Here is a 24,564-nt window from a genome sequence, read left to right as displayed (position 1 = left end):
AAGTTCTCCGGAAGCAGAAGTGTCACAAAGTAGCAAGAGTGAAGATTCTGCAGGGCTGGGAATTTCCTTCCATCAGAGACAGGGAGTCTAAGAGGAGCAGGCGTGGGGTCAAGTTGAGTAACCCTCCCTGCAGCCAAGTATCAGGGGGTAGCTGCCTGGGTTAGTCCGTATCCACAAAAACAACAAGGAGGCCGGTGGCACCTTAAAGACTAACTGATTTATTTGGGCATCGGCTTTTCGTGGGTCAAAAAAACCCACTTCTTCAGGTGCAGACTTCCCTGCAGGCTCACGATGAGCAGGAGCTTCCCAGGGAGGCAGAATTCCTGTAGCGGGAAGACGTGCTGCTAAGAAGAGAGGCTCGGCTGACTCATCCTCCTTGTTCAGTGAACGCCCCAAGCGGCTCACTGACAGCTCGCAAATGACTTTCTCTGACCAGCTTCTGCCAGCACCGGAATCTGTTCAGTACAAGTGGTTCTGGATCTGACTGTGGTGGTGACCCAGTTGCTTGGGAGTTATGGGCTTCACATACATTAGGAACTGGTCGAATTACTCATTGCTAATAATGTTCATTGCAAGCGTAGCCCCCCTTTTCAGTTTCAGAATGATCTTGAACAGCTCCTGGTTCCTACTAACCTTTTCATTACTCCGGTTCACAGAATCGTTTCAACTTTCAGTCCCAGGGGCTGTTCCTGAACTATCTGCTTTAATTCTGCCTTTGACTAATTACTATCGGGGGTATAGGATTTTTCAGTCACATGGCATTGTTTCTGCTCTCTGATTGGATAAGTGCGGGTTTTGAATAGGAGAACAACGAGTAACAAACAACAGGCATCAGGCATGAATTCCTGGAGAAATCATCAGCCTTGCTTAAATTACTGACATTTGCAGGATTTGTGAACATTTTGACTCACCCAGGAAGCAATCCTGATGTGTCCCACTAGTGACCCCCAACACACCTCCTTGTCCAGCTAAGGGACACACACAGCTCGTCCATTGCATCCCAAACCTATGCTATAACAGTCTTGCTATTCCTGTTCTCTCAGTGGTGTCCTCATTTTGACATGGCCTAATATCCATTAGAGATGAGTGATGGCACCAAACTCACTGAAATTGCTGCCTTTGGCAGATTTTAATCTAGGCCTCCAGAAGCAATTGAACTTGTGTGTTTACTAGAGCAACAGGAATCACATAAGTCGAAACAATATCAGAGGTTAGATTCCTTAGTCAAATTAGGTGGAGAAGAAGGGAGAGAAGATGAAATTACACCATGAACTCTGAGCTGCTGAGGGCACTAGTCTGTTTCTGCGTCTGGACTGACCGCTTTACAGATATGGTGCTGGACTTTTTCCCCTTTGGTAAAGGTTGTTTGGGTGCAATGGCACAGGCTGTGGGGGGAGGTTGTTTTCTTTGGAGCACCCAGATGAGGCTGGGATCGTTAGCCTTGTGCGGTTTTCTTCTTGAAAAGAACTTCTCTCCCTTTCTCCAAATTCCAGATCAGTTTCCCCCGAGTTCCCCTTTGCAACTCTGCTAATTGGACTTTGTCTGTTCATCTACAATGTGGCTTTATGGAAATAGCAAAACTTTGTGGGCTGCCTGAGGTTAGTGCTGTACGTCAAACTCACTCCAAATAGCATCATGAGAGGCCCTTTAGCCTTTAGGAACCCAACATCATCTTTCTGGTAAACACTAAGGATAACACTGAGTCTGGGAGTTGGGTGAAGCTGCAGCTTCATTTTGTAGGCGAAAGGGGAGCAGCAGCTTTCTGTTACTCAAGAGACAACATTACTCAGGGCATGCATTTACGAATCTAAGATGGAGTTTCCTTTGCTCACGACAGCCCATTAGACTTCAGTTCCTCTCTCCTTAACTGAGAAGGTAATGGAATGCAGAAATCTTGAAATAATGGACCACAGCAGTTCTCAACTCCTCCCTCCTGGTGTCTTTGCCTGCCCATTATTCCACATTTATTTGACTCTAACATTTTAAAAGAGGACATTTGAAGGGACACAGTCAACTTAGAAATCATAGAGTATCAGGGTTGGAAGGGACCTCAGGAGATCATCTAGTCCAACCCCCTGCTCAAAGCAGGACTAATCCCCAATTTTTGCCCCAGATCCCTAAATGGTCCCCCTCAAAGACTGAACTCACAACCCTGGGTTTAGCAGGCCAATGCTCAAACCACTGAGCTATCCCTCGCACCCAAAAACTTGAAAAATCCCATTCAGATCTGAAAATATTGCACTTACTGTTATAACTTGTAACCCCTATGATCACTGTACCCAAGAGTCAAATTAGACTTTTCCCCCCAGTATGTTTATTTTGTGCATTTGACACCAGTTGTGTGTAGTCCGGTGTACTATTCTGGTGATGGTGCATGCTCCATCCCCTCCCCCAGGCCCTGTCAGAAGTTGCTTACCTGTACCGCAGCAGCAGAGCTAAAACCAATGAAGTGAGCTGTAGCTCACGAAAGCTCATGCTCAAATAAATGTGTTAGTCTCTAAGGTGCCACAAGTCCTCCTTTTCTTTTTGCGAATACAGACTAACACGGCTGCTACTCTGAAACCAGGCAGCAAGTAATAGTCTGAGCACCTCGGGTGGTTTTGCTTTTACTGTGAGGCCTGGATAGAAATTCCTCTGAGCTTAAACAGGGAGGCAGAAAAACCCTTAACAGTTTTTTTAAAGGAATTTAAAATGCAAATTAAATCTAGGTTGGTTGGTTGTTTTGGGTCTCCCCCTTTCTTTTCCATCAGATGTGATCATCACCTGCTGGACAGAGCGAAGGCCTGCCGCAACTTCAGCTGTGTGGGCACAATTAAAAATGCAAGGACAGAAGCTCCTGTGGAATAGATGGGAGCTTTAATGAACCCTTCTGCAGTTTGTTTATACAATTACTAGTATGCTTAAGAGAATCACAGCAACACAGAGCTGACAGTGTCAACTGGGAACTCCAGCAAAGTGGACTTCGTGCCTAACATTGCTAGTTAAAATTCAAGCAGGATGAATGTCCTTAGGGAAGTGGGTCACCTTTCATATCATTTCACTATACAAGGCAGGTAGGCAGCTGAAGAACCAATTTAGTTCTAAGGAGATCCCTTCATGAAGCACTGAGTAATTTGCAGAGTGGAAATAAAGGCCTTCTAAGGAGGCTTGGGAAGCACATCTGTAATTACCTCCTTTAAGGGTTAGCAGCAGGGTTTAAACCTAGGACTGTCAATACTGTAGAATGGACCTCCACAGCTAGATGAGTAACACAATTAACTGGCAGTATGCTACCAAAGAAGAGGCCCAGCCACAAGAGGGGGAAAATACAACACATGCTTTGCAAGCATGATACACCTCCTCTCCCTGAGAAGTAGTGCAAGCTGATGTATTTTTCAAGCAAAAAATGTGCTTTTCAGGAATATTTTTATAAGCCAGGAAATACAAGTCAGTGGTGGCAGGGATGGCTTTAGCACTGTGCAGAGAAAGGGAGATGAAATTCACCAGAGCGAAGGAAAGAAACACACCATATACCCTGCAATTCAGGAACTGAATGATAAAGCAGAAGGTGGCAGCTCTCTGAACCAATGTTTATTTTGCTGATTGGTGACCACTGCTGCATTAGTATCTTCACCTCCCTGGTCTCTTCCCAGTCAGGGGTTTTTTTTTTAGTAGCTGCTTATTAAGTTAAGATCAAAATTTAGGATGCAAAACAGAAAAGAATTTTAAAAAGAAAAAGAAAAAGCCAACCAACTCTCTCTCTCTCTCCTTTCTTCCTTTTTTTTTTTTTTTTTTTTTTGCAAGCATCAGCCTATCTACAGAAGCAATTCCATTGGTGGGAAGACAAAGGTATTTGGGGAATGCTAGACTCTGCACCATGAGACCAGCAGGGGGAGGAGGTTGGTTTTAATTTGACAGACCATGTTTACTCTTCCCAATCACCTTGGGACTCCGAAATGTGCAGTGAAATCGTGGGGGCTAGGCAAACGCACACTAGAGATTCCGGGGCTTGAATTTTACACCCTACTTCTCTAATGCCCAGCAAATATTGCAATGCAGATCCCACCCAGCAACGTTCTCTCTCTTTTCTAAAGATCTGAGCTGGAAATTGCTCATGCCAAGAATTAGGCAGACACATTTACTCTCCAAAATACTGAGCTTTAATTCTGTAAACTTGCAATCAACAATCCATGAACAACAAAGACATCGCCCTGATAACAGAGAGAAGCTCAAGAACGTGTGCCAGGGAATAGACTTGCTGGGTGTGATCCTGCCACATCAGAGATTCCCATGTGGAATCGTTCAGCGCAGTGTCATTCCATAGCATTCATGACTTGGCAGATATACATGAACTATGTAAACAAGAAAATAGTCAACAAAAGTATTTTGGGTTTTTTCCTGCCTTTGCTTTCTAGGATCCTGGCTAATGTGATAACATGGGATGCTAGGATGACTTTGATTTTATTGACAAAGGACTTGATCCTGTTCCCATCAAACTGAATGGGAGTTTTGACATTGATGCCAGTAGAAACAGGTCTAAAGAAAGGGTAAAATGAAGCATAAATTCAGCAATGTTGATTTTAAAACTTACACGTAGGGCCTGCTCCTGCTCCCTTTAAACTCAGTGGCAAAATTCCCATTGATTTTGGAGGGGTCAAGATCAAGCCCACAAAATTCATAGGCAAGCATGATATAAAGTGTTTGCTGATTGAGGTGTCTGAGGCATCAGTTCTTTACAGAGTGGGTTTAATCTGATACCCGACAATGGCAGGAAGAAAGATTTGCATTATATACATAGACAGAAAGGAAATGCAAACAAAATCCATAGGTGGGAGTTTATAAATCTCCTGTGTTATCGCCTCTGCTCTGATTCAAAGCCTTAATCTGGACCAGGAATTAGCCTCCCAGATACTGCACTCCCTCTTCAGACAGCCCAGCAGCATGTTACATAGACTTGGTGCAAGTTTAAATCCCCACATGAGTCTTCCTTCTTGTGCTGAGTGTGGGGCACATGTGCAGAGCTGAGGGTGAAATCAGTAATGCCCGTCTCTGGCAAAGCATAGGGGGAGGTAACGGACTTGCACCCTGTGAAGAAAACATTCCTGAGATTTCAAGTCAAGGGGAAACAAATAGCAGGGCCCTGTATCCAGAGAACTGCTCAGGCTAGTTTGAAGCTCTGACTGACTGACTGGATGAGGAGAACTGTGCATAAGACAGACCAAATTCAACCGCAGGAATAAAAAAATACAACACGCAAGTAATGGACAAATCAGAAAGTGACAGAGTCATGAAAGATCTCCCTGAGGCCTCTATCATGCTGTTCTACAGGCTAACTCCAGCACTGGTTTGACAAATGACGTTTGCGCTGCCTCTTTGGAGCATTTAATTATTAGTTAAAGCATTTCAGTGTTAAGTCAATCCTCCCATCAATGGGCTTATTAAGCATTGTCAGGGCATTGCCCTAGATGATACTAATAATTACAGGGCACTGCTGTGATGAGGCTCCTGCTGCTGAAATATTTATTCCGGCAAAAGTCTGTTCTCATCTGACAGAGCATAATAGCCAATGTGACCAACTGGAGCTAATTCCTGCTCGCCTCTGTCACTCCAGTGGTCCTGTTGGCCTCGGTGTGAGTTAGGCCTTGTCTACACTAGGAGCGCGTTACCGGTGTAGGAATACTGGTATGCTATACCAGCAAAGCGCTCCTCGTGCGGACACACCTCGACCAGCAAAGGTGTGCTTTGTATCAGAATAGTGAAACCACACTGCCCAAGTGAAACAAGCTAGACGGGTAACAGCACCGTTTTGCGGGGATAACTGCATCTACACTATAGACCTTGGCCAGCACAGCTATGCTGCTCAGGGATCACATCTCGTCCCAGGATTTCTCTGCTGGCAGAAGTCTGTAGGGTAGACATAGCTTTTGCTGTCATGGGGTCAAATAAATTGACTTTCCTTAAAAGTCCCAGAGCCCGGAGGGACAGGGCCTTTTTGGGTTTTTTAAGCATATGGACAAAAAAAATATTAGCCCAGTAACTCTAATGGGTAATTATTCCATGCCCGTGTATACAACAGGCACGAGACAGGTGCTGCACACACAGACAAGACAGCTACCTAGAGAGAGTAATGCCGTCACTCTCAGGGCCCCAATTCAGCAAAGTCAATGGGACTCATGTAAAGCATGTGCTTCAGTGCCTTGCTGAATGGGGCCCGGGGAATCACCAGGGGTTTGCAACTTTCACTAGAGAAAGGAAAATGGAAACCAGACAAATGGTAAAATCATGGTAAAGGTGACGCAAATGGGCCACAGTCGGGAAATCTAAACTCTAAAAAGAAATAGCTGTTGAAGAGCTGGCTCGAGAGCTTGGCAGACAGAGGGTCTCTAGCTACCGACAAAATAGCTCCTGTATGGGCAGCGGTGATGAGCCTTCTCCCCTATCTCCCGTCAGTATGCCTGGGAGTAAACGGGGAGCTTGCTCTCCGTGCCCATTTGGAGCTTGGCCGCTCTGCTGACAACTCGGTGCCAAATGCAAGGGTTATTTCTGCGCTGTGCACATCCGTCTCTTAGGAACCGGCCAGAGACTCATTTCACACAGGCCACTCCCCAGAGCCAGCAGACGGTGGTAACTGTCAGCGCTGCTGACTTTGGACTGCATCTGACTCTCCTTCAAGCCAGAGGGAATCTTTCCCTGGGCTTCAGTAAGAATTCAGATCGTAGCTGAGCTGGTGGCCTAGAGGTCAAAGGCTCTGTGCCCTGTTATCAATTCCCTGAGCCCTCCTGAGGAAAACCAAACCTAAGGCAGGACCCATATCACTCATTTGCCCCGTGTTTCCCTGGTGAGCCCCAGGGCCTTCAGAATGCTGCGTAATCAAAGGCACCACATATGCTGCAAAAGCCAGGCTGGCGGGGGGTGCAACAGGGAGAGAGGGTCAAAGCCTCCTCTTCTGCAGCTGTGACCAATTTGTGTCACAGCATCAAGGGTATTTGAACACACCTGGAGAGAGGCAGCAGGGGGTTGCCTTTGAGAGCATGAAATACCCGGTCGCTCAGCAATTAGGGCCTGATCCAGAGCCCAGTGAAATCACTGGGGAGACTCTCAAAGGCCTCAGTGGGCTTTGGATCAGGCCCTTAATTTTCAGCAGTTTTATTTCAACAGCAAGAGGTGTGGCTTCTAGCTCCATCTGTAGGAGAGCAACCAGACCAGCGGAGTGCAATGGAATGAGCTGGGAGAATAAGATCTCCCCTGTCCCGGTGGCTGCCAGGGGGTGGATCCTGCAGCAAGTGGCCACAGGCTGCCAATGCTGGCTCCATGCTCACCCCCACCTTAGCAGCGCAGGTGCCAATGCTTTAGAACAGGAGAGGGGTGGGATCCAGAGAGCGTCCGTGGCATGCTGGGACTTGGCCTCTCGTAAAGGATTGAATAGCAATTTAGCCTGAGATAAATATAAATAAGAGCAGAATTTAAACATTTCTTTTTAGAGTCAGAAAAATAGATAGTGATCTCCTCTCTCTCCACGAACGCTGCGATCGGCAGCTTTCTTCCAACATAGCAGGCACTGTAATAACACTTAGCACCCCAAGTCCTTTGCTTGGGACATGCTCAGCGGCAGGAGGAGGTTGGGCAAAGGGGACAGCCCAGCTGCAGGGGCCTGGAGGAGGTGAGAGGAGTGGGGAGGGACCAGCTGTCACAGGGAAAAGGTCTCCTATGCCTCTTCCTTTAGCCAACACTCCTGCTGATTTCATTCGCTGCAGGAAAACTTCACCTGCTAGTGCAAGAGGGAGAGAAACGGTTCTTCCTGCCCTGGCCCCCTCAGCCTGGTGAGACTCCAGAGCAGACATCTCATGGAAACTGGTCAGAAAGGTGGTGACTCTGGACTGGAAGGTGTGGGACCCCGGCTGTGAGCAGTGCTGACCTGGCCCAATCCAGATAGATACAGGGCCGTGGCTACGCTGCTGAGGATGACTCGGTCCCGTCTTGAAAATGGGGCACTGGCAATGCAGCCAACATTGACTTGGCCCAGTCTGGATAGACACTGGACTCTGGCTTGTTTTAAGGCCGATCCAGCCAAGTCCTGATCACTGGGGTCCTGGCTATGCAGGCGAGGCTGACGCAAGCCACTCCCGAGAGGCCAGGCTTTGGCTGTGCTGCCAGGAGTGACTCCCCAAAGGTTGGACTCTCACATTGTAAGATTTGCTAGTCAGGCGAAACCCAGAACTGGCCTTTATTTGGCTTCTGTTGTAACTTCCCCACAGCCACCCACACTCATGCACGTCCACACACCCCCGCACGCACATCCCGCCCCCTCTCAGGGTAGGTTTGCCTTTTTCCTATTTGTAATTTATGGCCAGAAATATTTGTAGAGGCCTTCTGACCAGTTTCCTCTCCAGCCCCGCCTTGCTCTTGCATTATACCAGGCCCCTGTGCCCCAAGTCCTCCTTCCTGCCCTGCCATCCTCCTCTCTCACATGAAGGAACAGCAGCTGGTCTTCTTCTTCTGTGACTCTATGTAGTCGTGAATCTGGAACCTGGGCTCGTCCGGCTGCTGCACAGCTCGCTGCTTGAGTTCTCTGAAAGAAGCACAGCCGTGAAACATTGCACCAGCCACCCCTCGCCCAGCAGAAGCAGCTGTGCATCCCTGAAGAAAGGCGGACGTGATGCTCTCCACCTCCCTTTCTTCCAGGGGGTGTGATGAGAGGGTGGAACACATGGCTCGGCTTCTTGAGCAGATCTGGCCCTGTTCTACTTCCCCCAGCAGGAAATGGACGTGCCATGGGGGCGACAACCTCAGCCCACTCCAGTCCTCTCTGCCAGCCGATACATCTGGCCAAGTCTTAAGCCAGTGTTCAGGAGGCCAAGAGCCACATTGATGGGGAGATACTGAGCTCCAGCCAGGGAAACAGCATGAATTCAGGGGAAGGTGAAACAAAACCCTATGAAGAATTGTATCTTGGAGGGCTGGGGGCTGCGGACGGGACAGATGTGTTAGCACAGGGTTAATCCCACTTGCTGGCAATGGACCTGCATCACGTAGCACTGGGATAACATTCAAGGAGCCTTTGATCTTTCTATTTCGTGGTGGAACGCAACCGTACCTCTGTGAATCAGTGGCTAGCAGCAGCATAGCCCCCTCTCAGCCCTTTTGCCCTGGCCCCTGCTGCAGCTGGCATGTCGGTGGTGGAAAGCAGTGAGGTTTTTTGAAGTGCCGCTGGGAACTGGACCCACATGCCAGGGACATTGGGTGGCAATTCACAGGCTTGTGACCCGACTGTCAAAAATTAACTCTGGGCTAGAACTTGGCTCCCCAGCCGGAGAGCAGAACAAGGTCTGGGGACAAAGGAGACAAGGGACCAGCTCCTCAGCCAAAGTCAATGGAATGCTGCCCCTTTACGCCAGCTGAGGCTCTGGTCCAAGAGCTCTCAGGGATTCTGAGGCTTTTATATCCCACTCTAGAGGAAAGCGTCTGAGCGTTACAGACTTCGCCCATAGGAAGTGCTGGACTGGAGCGGACCAGCAGCCCATGCAGACCTGTAATCTGTCCCTGCCCTGGGAAAATGCCAACTGCTTCGAAGGAAAGCATCAGACCCCCGCATTGACCAGCCCAGGTGTGCATGCTTTACAAACATCGATGAGTTAAGCTTAATAATACTCTGAGATAGGGCAATTTTATAGCCATCGGGGGATAAGCAGCTTGCCCACACAGTGAGTGTGTAGATCCCAAGAGCCCTGGTCCCCTGCTCTAACCACTAGATGACACTTTCCCTTTGAAGGCAAAGATATCTCCCTCCCCCAGGGGCACATGTTCCCAACTCTGTACGCACATGTTAAATCAATGCCCCTTGGTATGGGAAGGCAGCCCTGGCATGGGAAGCTGCCCTTTCAGTCCCTCAGTTACTCACTTGGCAATGGCCCGAAATGCCAGCTCCACATTCATACCCGTCTTGGCGCTGGTCTCCATGAAAGGCACTCCGTATTCCTGCAGAGGGGGCGCAGCACCATCAGCCACTGCGCTGCCAGTTACTACCCCTTCCCCTAGCTCCCGTCCTCTTCTGAAACACCCCCGCCGATCTACCAGCAAAGCCAATCTCAGGGGATTCAAGCCGGTTCCTTGAGTCTGGGCCTTTGGCCAGAAGAGGCCCCAGGAACAGCAACCAGAGGCAGAGCAACCAGGGGCGGCGCTATGCACTTGCACAGCTGGTTACTCCGGGGAGGCCTGGTTTGAAGGAAGATTGAGGATTCCAGAAGGGGGAGAGCAGATCAGAGGCCTTCTGAGGGGGAGGGGAACAGGGGACTCTCTGGGGATCTGGAGAGGATGCTAATGTTTTGGTGGAGCCTCATTTGACTGTATCATAGAAGAATCATAGAAGATTAGGGTTGGAAGAGACCTCAGGAGGTCATCTACTCCTACCCCCTGCTCAAAGCAGGACCAATCCCCAACTAAATCATCCCAGCCAGGGCCTTGTCAAGCCGGGCCTTAAAAACCTCTAAGGATGGAGATTACACCACCTCCTTATGTAACCCATTCCAGTGCTTCACTACCCTCCTAGTGAAACAGTGTTTCCTAATATCCAACCTAGACCTCCCACACTGCAACTTGAGACCATTGCTCCTTGTTCTATCCACGCCACTGAGCAGACAGATTAATGGTCTCTCACATATCTTGGCAGGCTGAGGGGTGCGTCCTTGTACTGCACACTGCTCCAATCCTTAACGCCACTCCCACCAATGCAGCCCTCCCAATGTCCTCCCTCACACTGCAGTTCAATTGCGCCCCCACACCCTATCTTCAGCCCTCAACCTCCTGCATCTCATAGCCCAATCCCTCCCTGCCCTCCCATCCCATCTAGCCTCCTCCCCTACATCTGACCTCTCTCACTTTCATCCCTTCAGTCCAGACACAGTCTCAGAGTCAGTGCTTAATTTGTAATGAAAGAGCGGCCGGGCCTCAAGCAATTGTTTTACATTTGTAACTGATACAGCAAGCCCAGAGGTGCTGGGGCTCCGAGCTGCCAGGCCCAGAGGTGCCGGGGCTCCGAGCTGCCAGGCCCTGGCACAAATTAAGCACGGCCCAGAGTACGTCTAAATCTGAAAGTGGTTTAAGAGCTGGAGGAACTGAGGAGATAGATGGATGATTGGCTCAGAGAAACAGCTCTGTGATCCCGGGGAGTAGCCTAGTTAAGGTCTGTCCTGCACAGCAGAGGAGATCATAGCCCACATGGGACTGAGGATGATGAAGGGAGGGGCCAGATACCTTCAGGGATGACAGACACCCTGCAAAACCCTGGGGCGGCTTACCCTGGCTAGTGACTCTCCATCCTCAATCCTGATGACTCTCTCGCTGCTCACATCAGCCTGTAAACAAAGGGAAATAGTTACCGGAGTGGCACAGAGACTCACAGATCAGCCTTGCACTAGCAGGCCATCACGGAGCCTCCGAGCCCTTGGCTTCACTTGCTGAAGAATCAGACTTGGGCTTCCCTCTGCTGGCAGAAGTGGGCATGGACGCACACAAGTGTCATTTTGCAGCATTTAAAGAGAACCAGGTTCTCTTAGGAAAGTTCCAAACCCAGGTAAATGTCACAGGGAGGGACGTGGGCACAGCAATGGGAGCTCAGAGCTCATGGATTCTGTTCCCAGCTCTGACACGGGCTCCCTCTGGGACCTAGGAGGGAAATTAAGGTTGGAAGAAGAAGAATGCTCTATACAGGCAACGTGTTATCAGAGAACCAAGTTAAGGAATTACAGAATCTAAAAAGGCGCCTGGTTCTGGGTTTGGGGCAGCGAGTCACATCCACTGTAGGTCCCTGAAACAGTGGAACCCAGAGTTTGGGCCCTGGTGGTGACGCTGTCTGTGGGATATCATAGCTTCTTGAGTTTCCCTCCATGCCTACTGGACAACTCAAGGAGTGGCTGAGTTTTCTGTCTGGTACCTTGGTAGATAGGTACTTGGGTTTGAGGAAATACAGACAAGGCCACACAGGCTGATGAAATTGGAAAATGGAGAAGTGTGAATGCTGCCCTGCATGGTCAGAGCTGATATGGATCAGCAGTGGTTGGAGATCATGTTCTTCCAAAATGGGGCAGGCAAAACCCCGCCATGAGATGGTGTCACTGAATGAAGAGGGGGAGCCTCAGAGCCATATCTGTACGGATTTGGGGTGTCCTTGGTCTGAGGTGGGGGGCAGACAACACAAAACAAAGAAGGAGAGTAGCAGTACATGAGCACATCTCTCAGTCACCCACCAGGAAGTGACACTCACCTTATTGCCTAACAACATAATGACCACATCCTTTTGGGCATATTCGTGTATCTGTGTGAGCCAGGCCTGCAAGACAGGAAGAGGGTCACGTGGTATTAAAGATGAACAGCGGAGACAAGCAGGTTTATATGCAACTATAAGTGTGTGGGGAGAGCCAGGAAGGTCTCTGCATAGCAACAGCCAGATTAAAGGGGTGGAACATGGGCTGCTATTTCCATGTAGTTTTGGAGCACTTACGCCCAAGAGTCTCTGGGACACACAAATAATGGCTGGTGAAAAAATTCAAGGATTCGAAATCTGCTTTTGTTCTGATGTGGAAAGAAAGGGAGACCTTTCAACATTTTTCATGGACCAAAACAGAGAAAGAAAGATCCCTGCTCGGCCTGATTTGGGGCGGAGAATAAAAACCTGGGTCATCCACATTCCTGGGGAGTGTCTGAACCATGGGGCTATTTGCTGTTCTGGGGTGGTGCATTGTCTCTCTCACCCTCGCCACCAGCAATTCCAGTGGGGACCTGAGAAACCTTCTCAACAAAAGTGGTGTCAAACAGATCCCTCTCCATGAAAAGTTTTGGTTTTGACCATTTTCTGATGGAAAATACGTTTCATCAAAAAATTCCCAGCCAGCTCTCATCTCTGGGCACCTTAGTCAACGGTTTGTCCTTGCACCTCAGTGTCCTGTAGAGTCTGCCAGCCCGTACCATCTTGCGCCCAGTTCTGAGCCTCAAGACGCTGTCTGCCAAGAGGCAGGATTCAGAGGCAGCCTCCCTTTGGGTCCCTGATTTAGTAGGGTGCCAGCTACCTTCGGTGCCCGTTGACTGTGCATGGCTTTCAATACATTGTAGCACTGAACAATTCTTCCAAACCCATCTGACTTAACAACTCATGTTACCGCCATCCAATGCAGCTGCATCACCAATGTGATAGGTTGGAGCGGATAATAGTCTACTACAGTTGCCAGCTAACAGAGTTTCTCCTTCAGCTCAAGCAACAGAGGCTCTGCTTTCAGTGCTGAAGGCCCCAAGTTCATTTCTTGCTGACAACCCAGGATAAGAGAGCCCCACTGGTTTCGAGGAGAGCCGAGGGTGCTCAGCTTTCTGCACTATTGGGTTCAGTATTTCAGGTTCTGGACCCAGAGTATAACGATTCCCCTACGCCCGCTGTGACTAAGGCAAAAGTTGCCCATCGCATCGTAACACAGAGCAAACTGAACAGGCAGAGAAGTGGCCATTCTGCATTGCTAGCTGTCAAGCATTGGGAAAGGCCCTCCCATTACATCAGTCTGCCAGAGCTTTGAGAATGAGGAGACTCTGCTGCCCCTCTCTGGGGGTTTAGGAGTTAACGATTGTGTCAGTGAGGTCCAAGGGGATACATACTGACCCGAACATTGTCAAAGGACATTTTGCTGGTGATGTCATAAAAGAGGAGCAAAGCTGGAAGAAAAGAAGAGAGACAAAGCGGGGGTTTAATGAAGATTCTGTTCCTGGGTATTAGTGGCAAGAGCAGCTCCACTAGGTCTGCAGATTCCGGTTGTCATCTGACTCCGAATCGGGCAAACCACAAACCCGCCTAAGAACCTACCCTGGGCATCTCTGTAGTAGGCGTGGGTCATGCTACGAAATCGCTCCTGCCCCGCTGTGTCCCAGATCTGCAAAGAAACAGCCCCGATGAAAACCAAGGGAGAAACCCCACTGCCACTGGTTTCATTCCCAGCTCTCCAATCCCAGGGGAGCGTTGGCATCCAGGCATAACAGAAGGGAAAGAACCAAGACCTCAGAGTCAGTGCAAGGGTTGGAAGCACTCAGGGACACACGGCTTGTATATGCCACTCCTTGTGTAGGAGGGGATTTCCAGGTTATAAAAACAAGCCTGAAAGAGATTCAGAGCTCTGGATTAAATTATATATGAGGTCCCAAGCAAGACTTCAGGCTGCGAGTTGCCAAAGTTATATGGGGCAAATGCATGAAAGGTTGGTAAAAACTAAGTCTTCGTCCCTGGTCTTTATGAAGGGATGTTTTTAAAGGTGTTGTATATTGTACACATATCGCATATCATGTACCACATCACACCCAGAACAGTCTTTTCCCCCAAGGCCTCACCTCTCCCTGAGAAATGTCCATATTAATAGCTATCAAACACTGGCTGGCTGTGCACCGTTACTGCAAGAGTTAAGCTGGGAGAGAAAAGATCGGCTTCCCTTCCCCTCCCCCCAAACCTTATTAGGGAGTGTGTACACATGGCAAAGAATAGATAAAAGCCATGGAGCCCCGGCCTATTTGTACAGACACCCGCAGACAAAGTATCAACTGCACATGCTGCATCAGGATCAGATACTGGACTCACCTGCAATTTTACTTTCACACCGTCCACTGCCACGACTTTATTCTGTAAGAGAAAACAAAACCACACTGGTTTAATATGGTGGGAAAGCCAGGTGTGGTCTTTTGTGGGGTGCACCTTCCCCATACTGCATTCCACGGTACCATAGTCATCTTGAACCCTATGGCATGGTTCAGTATAGACCAGCTCCATTGATGCAGGAGCATGCAATGCTGGATTCAGAGCCTGGAGACAAAAAGAGAAGGAGGTAACAGGTAACTCTCTTCTAGGTATGTCTCCTTTCTCTGCAGCAGCTTCTCCTGTCAGCTAAATAGCAAGGCAGGATATTAAGAAAGATAGATATTAATTGACTCAATGGCTCATACTCATGGTGTGAGCCCACTGAAAACATTCAAACTGGCAGCTGTGGAGAAAGCTTCCAGCTTGGGCATCCCTCATGGATGCATTTTCCTAGAATTTAAACGTCCATCTGGAGAGATTGGGAGCTAGTGAACATAAGAACAGCTCTACTCGGTCAGACCAAAGGTCCATGTAGCGCAGTATCCTGTCTTCCAACAGTGGCCAATGCCAGGTGCCCCAGAGGGAATGAACAGAACAGGTCATCATCAAGTGATCCATCCCGTTGCTCATTCCCAGCTTCTGGCAAACAGAGGCTAGGGACACCATTCCTGCTCACACATCATGGTCATGGCACCCTAGAAGTACCATAGCTTAGACAGATTGCATTAGAAGCAGAAAAACAGAGACATCCAGAAATAATAATGTATGGAACGAAGGTATCTAACAGAACATCTCTCCTGAAGCCCCCTTCAGAGCTTGGACCAAGAAACCAACAGGAGGTGGTTGTTACAGTATTTCCGGGGAGCCTACCCTGCAGGACACTTTACACCACGCTGCAACATTCTCACTCCTCCACTGATCTGAAATTCAGCCTGTCAAAGAACTTGAAACACCCAGCACCACAATCTGGCTGGTTTGCTTTTATCTCAGAGACTCTGGGCCTATTTGGCAGCCAGAGGTGCGAACAGATGGGCTGAAACCTGCGAGGTGCTGACTGCCCGCAGTTCCTGCTGACATCCGTGGGAGCTGAAGAAGGTGCTTTGCACTTTGCAGGATTGGACCTAACACGTGAGTGACACATATTTCCGAGATTGCCCCACATAACAAACAAAAGCAGTCACTTAAGAAACACAAGCAGAGATCAATGGGAAAATTCAGTGCAGCCTCAAACCTGGGAGAGAATTTAGCACAGCCCTGTCCAGCTAAGGGGTTCATCTGGTGGCAGTAACGGAGAGGAGTAAAAATCCTGCAAACCTCAACCAGCTACATATTAGAGAAGCAGCAAGTGCCATTAAATCCAGACCCATGCTCCACCTGCTCAGACTCCTACCTGTGTCTGCAAACAAGCTTGCTGGGGATGTTTTCATACTGTGGATAGTTGTCCGGGCCCTTGATACTCACCTTGTTTTGATTGGCTGGGTGGGTGTTTCTTCTCAATGGATACTCTTTTTACTCCAGTTGTTATGATTGGTCGGGTGGGTGTCACTTGCCAGTGCATTCTCTGATTGGCTGGCTGCCCTCCTAATGAATGCCCTGGATACTCTGGTTGCTTTGATTGGGCACCTCTTGTCAGTGGATATTTACAGAGTGGTGCCAGACTCCGAATGGGTAAGGAGAGGGTGTGCCAACGTGGGATGCTGCTGCCAAACCTTCCCCTGGCTACAGATGACAAATCTGGCGGAACTCAGTAGTGGGGGCATCAAAAAGGCATCCGATGAGCAGGTTAAATGCAGCAGGTCATCTGTAATTAATACGAGCACACTAGCCTTGAACACTTGTCACCAGAGTAATGACACGATGCAAAACAGAGAGGCCCAGGTAAAGCTCTCCATTCAATAGCAGGGAGCTTGCATCTGGCTGAGGCCTCAGGGCAGTGCATGGAGCGCTGCTACAACAGTGCAAGAATACAGAACACCGCATGCATGCTCTCGCCCAGCCCAGCCACGCACAGAGACAGGAACAGGGTCTTCTCCTGTTGTTCTTGTCTCAGCGTTGATTTTAACTTTGGAGCAGAGACTGTGCTGCATGCCCAGGAGAAGCCCCACAGATCGGCTCTTGGTGTGCAGAGACAACTGCCCACCATGCCAACCAATCTGGAGTTTCATGGTTCACTTGTACAGTCCCATCTGTCTGTAGCCATCTATTGTCTCCTGTCTTACACTTAGATTGGACACTCCTTGGGGCAGGGACTGTCTTTATGTTCTGTGTTTTAGAGCACCTAGTACAGGGGGTCCTGGGCCATGTGGGGCCCCTAGACATTATGGTTATACAAATGAAAAACAATAATAATAAAATAAGGCCCAATCCACAGGAATCGAGTCAAAGGTGGCATTAGTTTCTGGGCTGCTCTGGGGGTCAAAACAAAGCAGCTCATAGGGGCTGAGGCAGGGGACAGAATCTGCCTCTCCATCTTTGTATGTGTAGTAAAGCACCATGTAACCCTATGGTACTGTATCAACAATTCAGCACAGACCATGGCAATATAGAAAGCCCTGAGGTTAAAATGTCAAGTCACTGACATCAAGAACGTACCTTCATTTCATATACACCTGCACTCTCCCTGACACAAACCACCCTCCGCAGCATCACACGGTCACGTATCTGCATCCCAGGACACACAGATCCCAGTGCCCACAGACCCACAATGCCGCGGGCACAACCCTGCATTAATAATCAGTTGCACGCACCTGCATTACAGACAGGGCTTGGTGAACTAGTCTGGGTAAAACAGGAACCAGATGGAACCTTTCATCACACCGAAGCTGAAGCTCATTTGAGGGCTGGAAGAGTAAAGGTAACGCTCTGAAACCCTGGCTTCAGTTTTGTGCCCCTCTGCCTTGCACAGCCGCAGCAAGAGACGCTGGTTCCAGGAGAACAGATGGTTTCTGGCCCAGTTGCCAACAAGGATGATCAGTAAGCATCCTGGGGCACGGACCATCTTTTTGTTCCGTGTTTTTAAAGTGCCTAGCACAATGGGGTGCTGGGCCAGGCTTGGGCCTCAGAGGCGCTGTGGTCATACAAATCAATAATGATAATCCTCCTCCTCCTCCTCCTCCCCAGGAAGCCTCTCATTGCTAGAGTCCAGCTCAGTTGTGCAGGCTTCAAATGTTCACAGAACAGTGGAATAAGAGCCCAGACGTTTGGGCGTTTATCTGGCTCAAACCTCTGAAGTTCACCTTTCACTACTGATAAACCTCCGGCATCCATGCAGGCACACCCATCCACACCGACATCATCTCCAATACATCCTTTGGGAGAACATATCCTCCATTCAAAGAGCCAGACTCCGATCTCTGTGGAACATGGCTTAATTCAGTGGACTAACTCCCAATTCGCCCCAGGGGGAGTGAGAGAAGACTCAGGCCCTAAGTGTAAATGGAGGGCTGGAAATATAAGATAATGAGAAAAAAGCCCATGTCAGGACAGCAAAACCTGGGTCTGAAACTTCCTCTTCCCTTATTCTAATGTACTTTCAGGGCCTACACACTACAGGGATTGGTGCCCTCTGAATACACTAGACTGGAGAGATAGATACTCTCCAAAGCTGCAGCAGCGTGACTGGCTCCAGCCCCAGCTGCATGTGGATCACATCAGCCATTCACATAATACTCTCTGCTTAGCCAGGCTCTGGGCAAAGAGAGAGAGCCCCTCCTCAGTGCTACTCGCCCCTTTTCTTCAGGCAATAGCTCCTGCAATCGAAGACACCAGGGCAGTTTAACTGAATACTCTTCCACTCAATGATTATCTGAATGGGGGCAGAATGGGTGTTTCACGCTCATCCCGAGCTGTAACAAGAGGCTCTCCCTAGCGCAGAAAGCTGCAGCGGTCTCACCCGGAAGTCTATGCCGACGGTGGCTATGAAGGTCCCAGAGAGGAAGGCCCCATCTTTGAACTGGAGCAGGAAGCAGGTTTTCCCCACGCCCGAATCTCCAATCAGCATCACCTACAACACGGGTGCAAAAACTCATTAATAGTGCTGGGGAAGCATGCGATTCGGGGTAAGGGCAGAACTGGGGTGAGGATGGTGCAGCCCTGTTGAGGAGGAGCACTGACTGGGGTGGTGGGTGACACAGTCAGGGGCAGCCTGGGGTGTTTCTTTTTATTCCCGGAGCTTGTCAGAGCCATTTCCTTTCCATTGGATGCTTCCACAGTATGCATCCGATGAAGTGAGCTGTAGCTCACGAAAGCTCATGCTCAAATAAATTGGTTAGTCTCTAAGGTGCCACAAGTACTCCTTTTCTATTTCCTTTCCCAGCTCCCTTTCTCTTTCAAACACAGATTTGAACCCCACACAAAGCAACACTGCCCTATAGTGTAGGTCTCAGATACAGCTTCCCTTAAAGCAAGGTCTCCCCAGCCGGTGGCAATGTTTCTCCGCAGTGTCAGCTGCTCCCCAGACTGGGAAATGCTCCTGTAGCTGCAGGTGAGTCCTAGAAATTTAACTTTCTTCCCTCCCTGCTTCTGTGGTGGTCTCTAATACACTCAGAGCCAGGAACAGCTCATATGTTCAGAGCCATCTCACCACCCCAGAGTTTCCTTCTCTTCTCTTCGCTCCCACAGCACTCAGCCATGAGAGCACATGTGACCGGACTCCATGGAGCTTCCAATCGGCAAAATATAAGAAAGAAAGAAAGAAAGAAAGAACTAGTAGCGGTGGAAGTCATTACAGGAGGGATGTCACTGCTAGAGAGTCTGACCGTGACCCCATTATCTAGCAGGGAATGGCTAAATGAGTTTCCCCTCTATATGAACACAGCATTTAATTGCCGCTTCTGCTGGTGCTTCGGAATGGCGCTAGGCCAGGAGCACGGTGCTGCTGGCACTCTTTGTAACTAGACACGTTCCATCTACAAATACCCCATAGATCTCTTCCTAGAGAATGGGACACACCATGGCACTATCCCCCTCCAGTCAGTTCTCCAGATACCAGCGTCAGGTTTCTCCCTGAGATCACAGGTAGACGGACAAAGACCTCAGGCCTATCTCAAGAAATGGCTCATTCTTTTTGTTGTCCCCTTTGTCCAGGTCCAAGGAGAAAGTCCAGGATATACACCTTAGCACACTCAATCGGCCTTCACCAAACATGGACGCTGCACCAGAGCAGTAGATCACATCGTGGAACAGGCCAACCAAATACCCTGAGAGAATCTGCTTCCATACAGAAATAAAACCCCCTCCAACCACACACCCCTAGTTGTCACCACACCTACCACCACACACCGGAACCCATACAGAATAACATCAAACAAATACAACCCATACTTGATGGGGACTCCATCCTGAAGGAAATCTTTCCTGAACCCCCACTTCTGGCCTACAAACCACTCCCCAACCTCTCCAAGCTCATCATCAGAAGCAAGCTCCCCATAGACCAGGGCTCACCAACTCAAAGTGGTGCCAGACCCTGTGAGAATAACAGATGCAAAACCTGCAGCCATATCTCCACTGCTCCAGTGATCAACACCTCTCACAACTCACCTTTCAAGATCCATGGATCCTACACCTGCCTATCACAACATGTGGTGTACCTGGGCGAAACCAGACAATCACTACGCTCTCGAATGAACTCTCACAGGAAAACGATACAAGACAAACACCCTGTCACCTGTGGGTGAACACTTTTCACCAAGCAATCACTCTGTATCTGACCTCTGGGTCTTCGTTCTCAAGGGAAACCTGCACAACACTTTCAAAAGACAAGCTTGGGAGCTTAAATTCATAACTTTGCAAGGCACTAAAACTCATGGACTGACCAGGGACACTGGATTTATGGCTTACTACAACAATCCATAACCCACTAACAACCCCCGCCCCAGCTGCCTTCTCCCCCCTTCCTTCACCCCCCCATGACTGGCTGGTTGTTAACGGGCCACTTCCCTTTGAATGGTCCCTTGAAATATGTGTTAACTACTTACATTGAACAATCTGTTCCACCTTGTATGTAGCTGTGATGCTCGGAGGACCTTTCCCAGAGCTCTGGGTAATCTCAAAATTGCCTCTCTCACCAACGGAAGCTGGTCCAATAAAAGATCTTACCACGCCCGCCTTGCTTCCTTGAGCAAACTCTGACAGCCCCAGGACTCTCCGCCTTGCTCCAACCACCTCACCCACACCAGATACCAAAAACAAACACACAGCTCAGCATCCACTCCTCCTAAGCAAACAGCAGCTTGGCTTCATTGGCACCTCCACATCCATTTTTACACCAGGGAGGGTGAGGCGGCACCCTGGCCAGGAGAAACACTGTGCATTATTAACAAGTACTCAGCTGCCCAGAAAGCGCGATCCCCTCCTGCCTGCTCTGTCATAACAGCAATTTCCTGGCCGTCACTGGGTGATAATTCATCAGGCACATGGGCAGCCCCCATCCCCTGTTAAAACCAGAACACGAAGCAGGGCCTGCAGCAACCGACCTGCAGAGAATGAAATAGTCTAAGGCAGGGGTTCTCAAACTGGGGGGTTGGGACCCCTCAGGGGCTTCTGAGGTTATTACATGGGGGCTCACGAGCTGTTGGCCTCCACCCCAAACCCCGCTTGGCCTCCAGCATTTATAATGGTGTTAAACATATTAAAAAGTGGTTTTAATTGATAAGGAGGGTCGCCCTCAGAGGCTTGCGACGTGAAAGGGGTCACCAGCAAGAAAGTTTGAGAGCCACTGGTCTAAGGTCCTGCCTGTCAGTGGAGATAAGCCCCTGCACCCTCTGCGGAAGTCAATGGGAGGTGCAGGTGCTCTGTGCTTCTGCAAGTCAGGCCCTGACATTCTAGCTGTCCCTGCCCAGGCGTGCAGACAAGGGGTCTGTCCTGGAGGAAAGATGGGGAATGGGATCATTCTTGTTGGGCCGGCAAATAAACTGTACTGGAAAAGATTCTGAGTCCCCAAATGACCCTTTTGCAGGCGAATTCACCTTGACTGATGTCGCCAAATCCTTTGGTGCAAACGCACCTGAAGAGAGGCCAGCTTTGGGAACAGCACTCTATTCTAGCTCTAGCTTGCTCCAGGTAAAGTTTCCAGGTTGCTTTTGGGAAAAAACTCTCCCCCCTATAAGCCCATCAAAAAATCAGAGAGAAAGGAGCAGGAGGAAGGTGCGAGCATTAAAAAAGAAAAGAAAAGAAGGAAGTGGCCAAGAAAAAAAATGGGGCCCAATGCAATTTTTCGGAATAACCAAAGCAAAGCAGAACGAACCCTCGCAGCAATCGCAGGCAGGGGCAAAACAAGCTGCTCGGCAGAGTGGAAGAATGGCCAGGGTGCTGGGGGGGCTCAGAAGTGTCCCTCCCCCTCCCGTGATTCAATTCCCTGCTCTGGCACAGACTTCCTGTGTGACCGTGGGCAGTTCACTTTGCCTGTCTGGGCCTCAGTTCCCCCAGCCATACTATGAGGGTGTAACAGCCCTGCCCTGCCTCCTGGCGGTGTTGTGAGGCAAAATACCTCAAAGACTCTGGGTTCTCTGGGAGTGGGAGCTGTGTAAGATAGGTATTGCAGCGGGGAGTGAGCAAAGCAAGCCCCATGAGGAGATGTTTCTCCCTGTGTTCACAGCTCCGGATGCAAATGCAGAGCTCTGTGAGCATAGCGAGACCCGGGAAGGGAAGGGAAGGGCTGCACACATCTCCCTGTACTAAGACTGATAAGCACCCTTCTCAGCTGCAGGTTGCAGGCTCAAGGAGCACAGTGAGCATCTATTCTGCTGGTCCTAGGCTGGGTCTGGATCAAGTCCAGCTCACACATTCCCATGCGCCGGGGCCTGGCCTCTCCTCTGTACAGTGACAATTTTAGAGGTGGATCATCAGAACTCCCTACCGATGATCACATCCAATTTGGGGGGGGGGGGGAACGACCACTTTTATGGCTGGTAGCAGATACCTCTGCTGGGAACCCTTGTCATGTGGCTGACTGGGTCCCGTGCCCATCCAGTGAAGGCGCCTGATGGCAGCTGACTGTGGGGACAGAGAGAATGGGGAAGCTGGCAAAAGGACAGAACTGACAGCTGCCAACCGCCCTTGCACCGTGCACTCTTGGGTGCGGGCCTCCATGGCAGCCCTGCTCCCGCTGCCTTGTGAAGTCCCATGGGCCCCCCACCCTTGTCAGACATGAAGCCAAGACCCTTGGGGTTGGTTCCCACCTACTCAGGCTGTGCCCGGCCAAGAGGTGCTTTGGATCAGCTTCCCTCTCCCGGCCACGGGAACGTATCTGCCCCTGCAAGGGCTGCTGCAAGGGGTGGGAACCGCTGGACGCAGCCCCCGGGCTAGGCCAGCGCCAGCCTGCGGGGAGGGGAGAAGGGAGGGCAGGGGAGGGCACCGTCCCCCTGTGCTCTGCACACGCAGCCACCCCCACCCTGAGCTTCGGAGGGGATCCCTGAGACCCAGGGCGCGTCTGACAGGCCGTGGGGGGGGCGCGAACCTGGACCCCAGCACGTCTCTCCCCCGCCCTGCCCCACTGGGCCCTTCGCCAACTGTCCCCGCTGCAGAGATGCTGTCAACACGCTGCCCGCCAAACCGCTCGCTTCCTCCCGAGCGCAGCTCGTATCTTGTGAGCGGGACCGGGGCTGCAGGGGGAGCCGCGTGCACCAGCGAGCGCTGCAGAAGGGGAAGAAAACCGGCCCCACACGAGCTTGGCCATCGCGGGAGAGGCTCCCGCGCCAGTCCAGGCTCCGCGGCAAGTGGGAGCGGGTCGGGGGGGCCGGCCAGCGCTGGGGCTGAGCAACGCCAGGGGACCCCTGGGGAGCAACCCGTCCCCACGCTGCGCCGACCCCTCCTGGCCCCCGGGGCGCAGGCAGCGCGGGGCGGCTGCCCCCTCCGCCCAGCGCCCGGGCGGAGCTCCCCACCCGCCGCCGGGGCAGGCTCCCACCTTGCAGGCGAGCTCGTAGTCCTGCCTGAGCGACGGGAACCGCTCCCGGAGCGCCGCGGGGCACCCGTTCTGGGCAGGAGCCGCGGACCCTGCCCGGCCACTCATGGTCCCAGGAGCCCGCTGCCCGGGCAGCGAGCAGGAACTAGGAGAGGCTCGGCAGCGCCCGCCCCGCTGCTCCTCCTCCCCGCGGCCCGCCCCCTTCCCGGCCCCGCTGCGCTCTGTGCAGGGGACCCGACCGAACCCGAGCGAGCCCAGCGGCCTCCCGCACCAGTCAGCGGCAGCCGGGCCCGGCCGTTGCTCTGCGGGCTGCGCAGAACCGAACCTCGCTGCGCGTTCCAAGGGCCGAACCGAACCCCACCCCAGCGCCCCCTTCCCCGGACCGAGCAGCTTCCCTCTCCCAGCCCCTGCCCGGCCCAGACCCAGCGGTGCCGACCCAGCCTCCAGCCAGAACAGAACCCGGTCCCCTGCCCGGCCTGGACCCAGTGGTGCCACCCCAGCCTCCAGCCAGAACGGAACCTGATCCCCTGCCCAAACCGGACCCAGCGGTGCCACCCAGCCCTCCTTTCCCCAGGGCTCAACCAAGCCCCTGTCTGGCCGGTCCAGTTCTGTCCCCTTCACTCCCCATTCAGGTGCCCCATCCCTCTTCTCCTCCAGCTCAGCCCCCCTCCCCACACTCCATCTTCCCCCCAGCTTCTCTGGAGCCAGGTGAAGGGGGGGGGGTTGGTTTGGCTCCCCTGGGAGATTTAGGAGAGCCAGGTGAGGAAGGCTTTCCAGCTGGGCACAGTGGACCCAACAGGATCAACTCATCAGCCTGCATCCAGCCAGCCAGAGCCCAGAACCACAGTTGGTTGTAGGCTGCTGCCCAGGGCGGTGTGGGCCTGTCCCATGGAGAGGGCCCTAGGCACTGGGAGGTGGGCGGCCTCAGCCAGTGACAGTCATTGTGTGAGTGGCTGCAGGCTAGTAAGGGGGACAGCTGCTGGCTCACTTGGAGTGGAGGGACCCAGAGAGCAGGGGCTGTGGATGCATTGCCCTGTGCATGTCTGTATGGACATGCCTTGGCTGGGTGCATGTCCAGCTACCTGGG

At 51.1% G+C, this 24,564-nt stretch overlaps 1 protein-coding gene across 2 annotated transcripts; it reads right to left on the bottom strand.

The window, feature by feature from the left end:
• Positions 1-8,313: 8,313 nt before the first annotated feature.
• Positions 8,314-23,607, bottom strand: RAB37 (RAB37, member RAS oncogene family). Of its 2 annotated transcripts, XM_074971499.1 has the most exons (10): positions 23,481-23,607; positions 18,471-18,581; positions 17,326-17,418; positions 14,582-14,623; positions 13,820-13,886; positions 13,619-13,671; positions 12,239-12,304; positions 11,274-11,330; positions 9,878-9,954; positions 8,314-8,548 (listed from the first exon to the last, which is right to left on the bottom strand). In XM_074971499.1, exons 1-10 carry the CDS (start codon positions 23,583-23,585, stop codon positions 8,443-8,445), a joined length of 777 nt encoding a protein of 258 aa, XP_074827600.1. In that variant the 5' UTR covers positions 23,586-23,607; the 3' UTR covers positions 8,314-8,442. The 2 variants fall into 2 exon arrangements, with proteins under 2 accessions (XP_074827600.1, XP_074827601.1); XM_074971500.1 differs by lacking the exon at positions 17,326-17,418.
• Positions 23,608-24,564: the final 957 nt, after the last annotated feature.

This window comes from Natator depressus, chromosome 14, assembly GCF_965152275.1.
Source record: "Natator depressus isolate rNatDep1 chromosome 14, rNatDep2.hap1, whole genome shotgun sequence".
NCBI classification, from domain to species: domain Eukaryota; kingdom Metazoa; phylum Chordata; order Testudines; family Cheloniidae; genus Natator; species Natator depressus.
The sequence above is the reverse complement of the archived record's forward strand: the minus strand, read 5'-3'. Positions and strand labels throughout refer to the sequence as shown.

What these genes read in the sequence shown, in the direction of transcription:
- RAB37 (XM_074971499.1), bottom strand. Translation starts at nt 23,585, where the DNA reads ATGAGTGGCCGGGCAGGGTCCGCGGCTCCTGCCCAGAACGGGTGCCCC. An exon ending in GTGTGAAAGTAAAATTGCAG is followed by an intron (nt 13,887 to 14,581) that starts GTGAGTCCAGTA and finishes GTTTCTTTGCAG; the next exon opens with ATCTGGGACACAGCGGGGCA. An exon ending in TGTCCTTTGACAATGTTCGG is followed by an intron (nt 12,305 to 13,618) that starts GTCAGTATGTAT and finishes CCTGTCTTGCAG; the next exon opens with GCCTGGCTCACACAGATACA.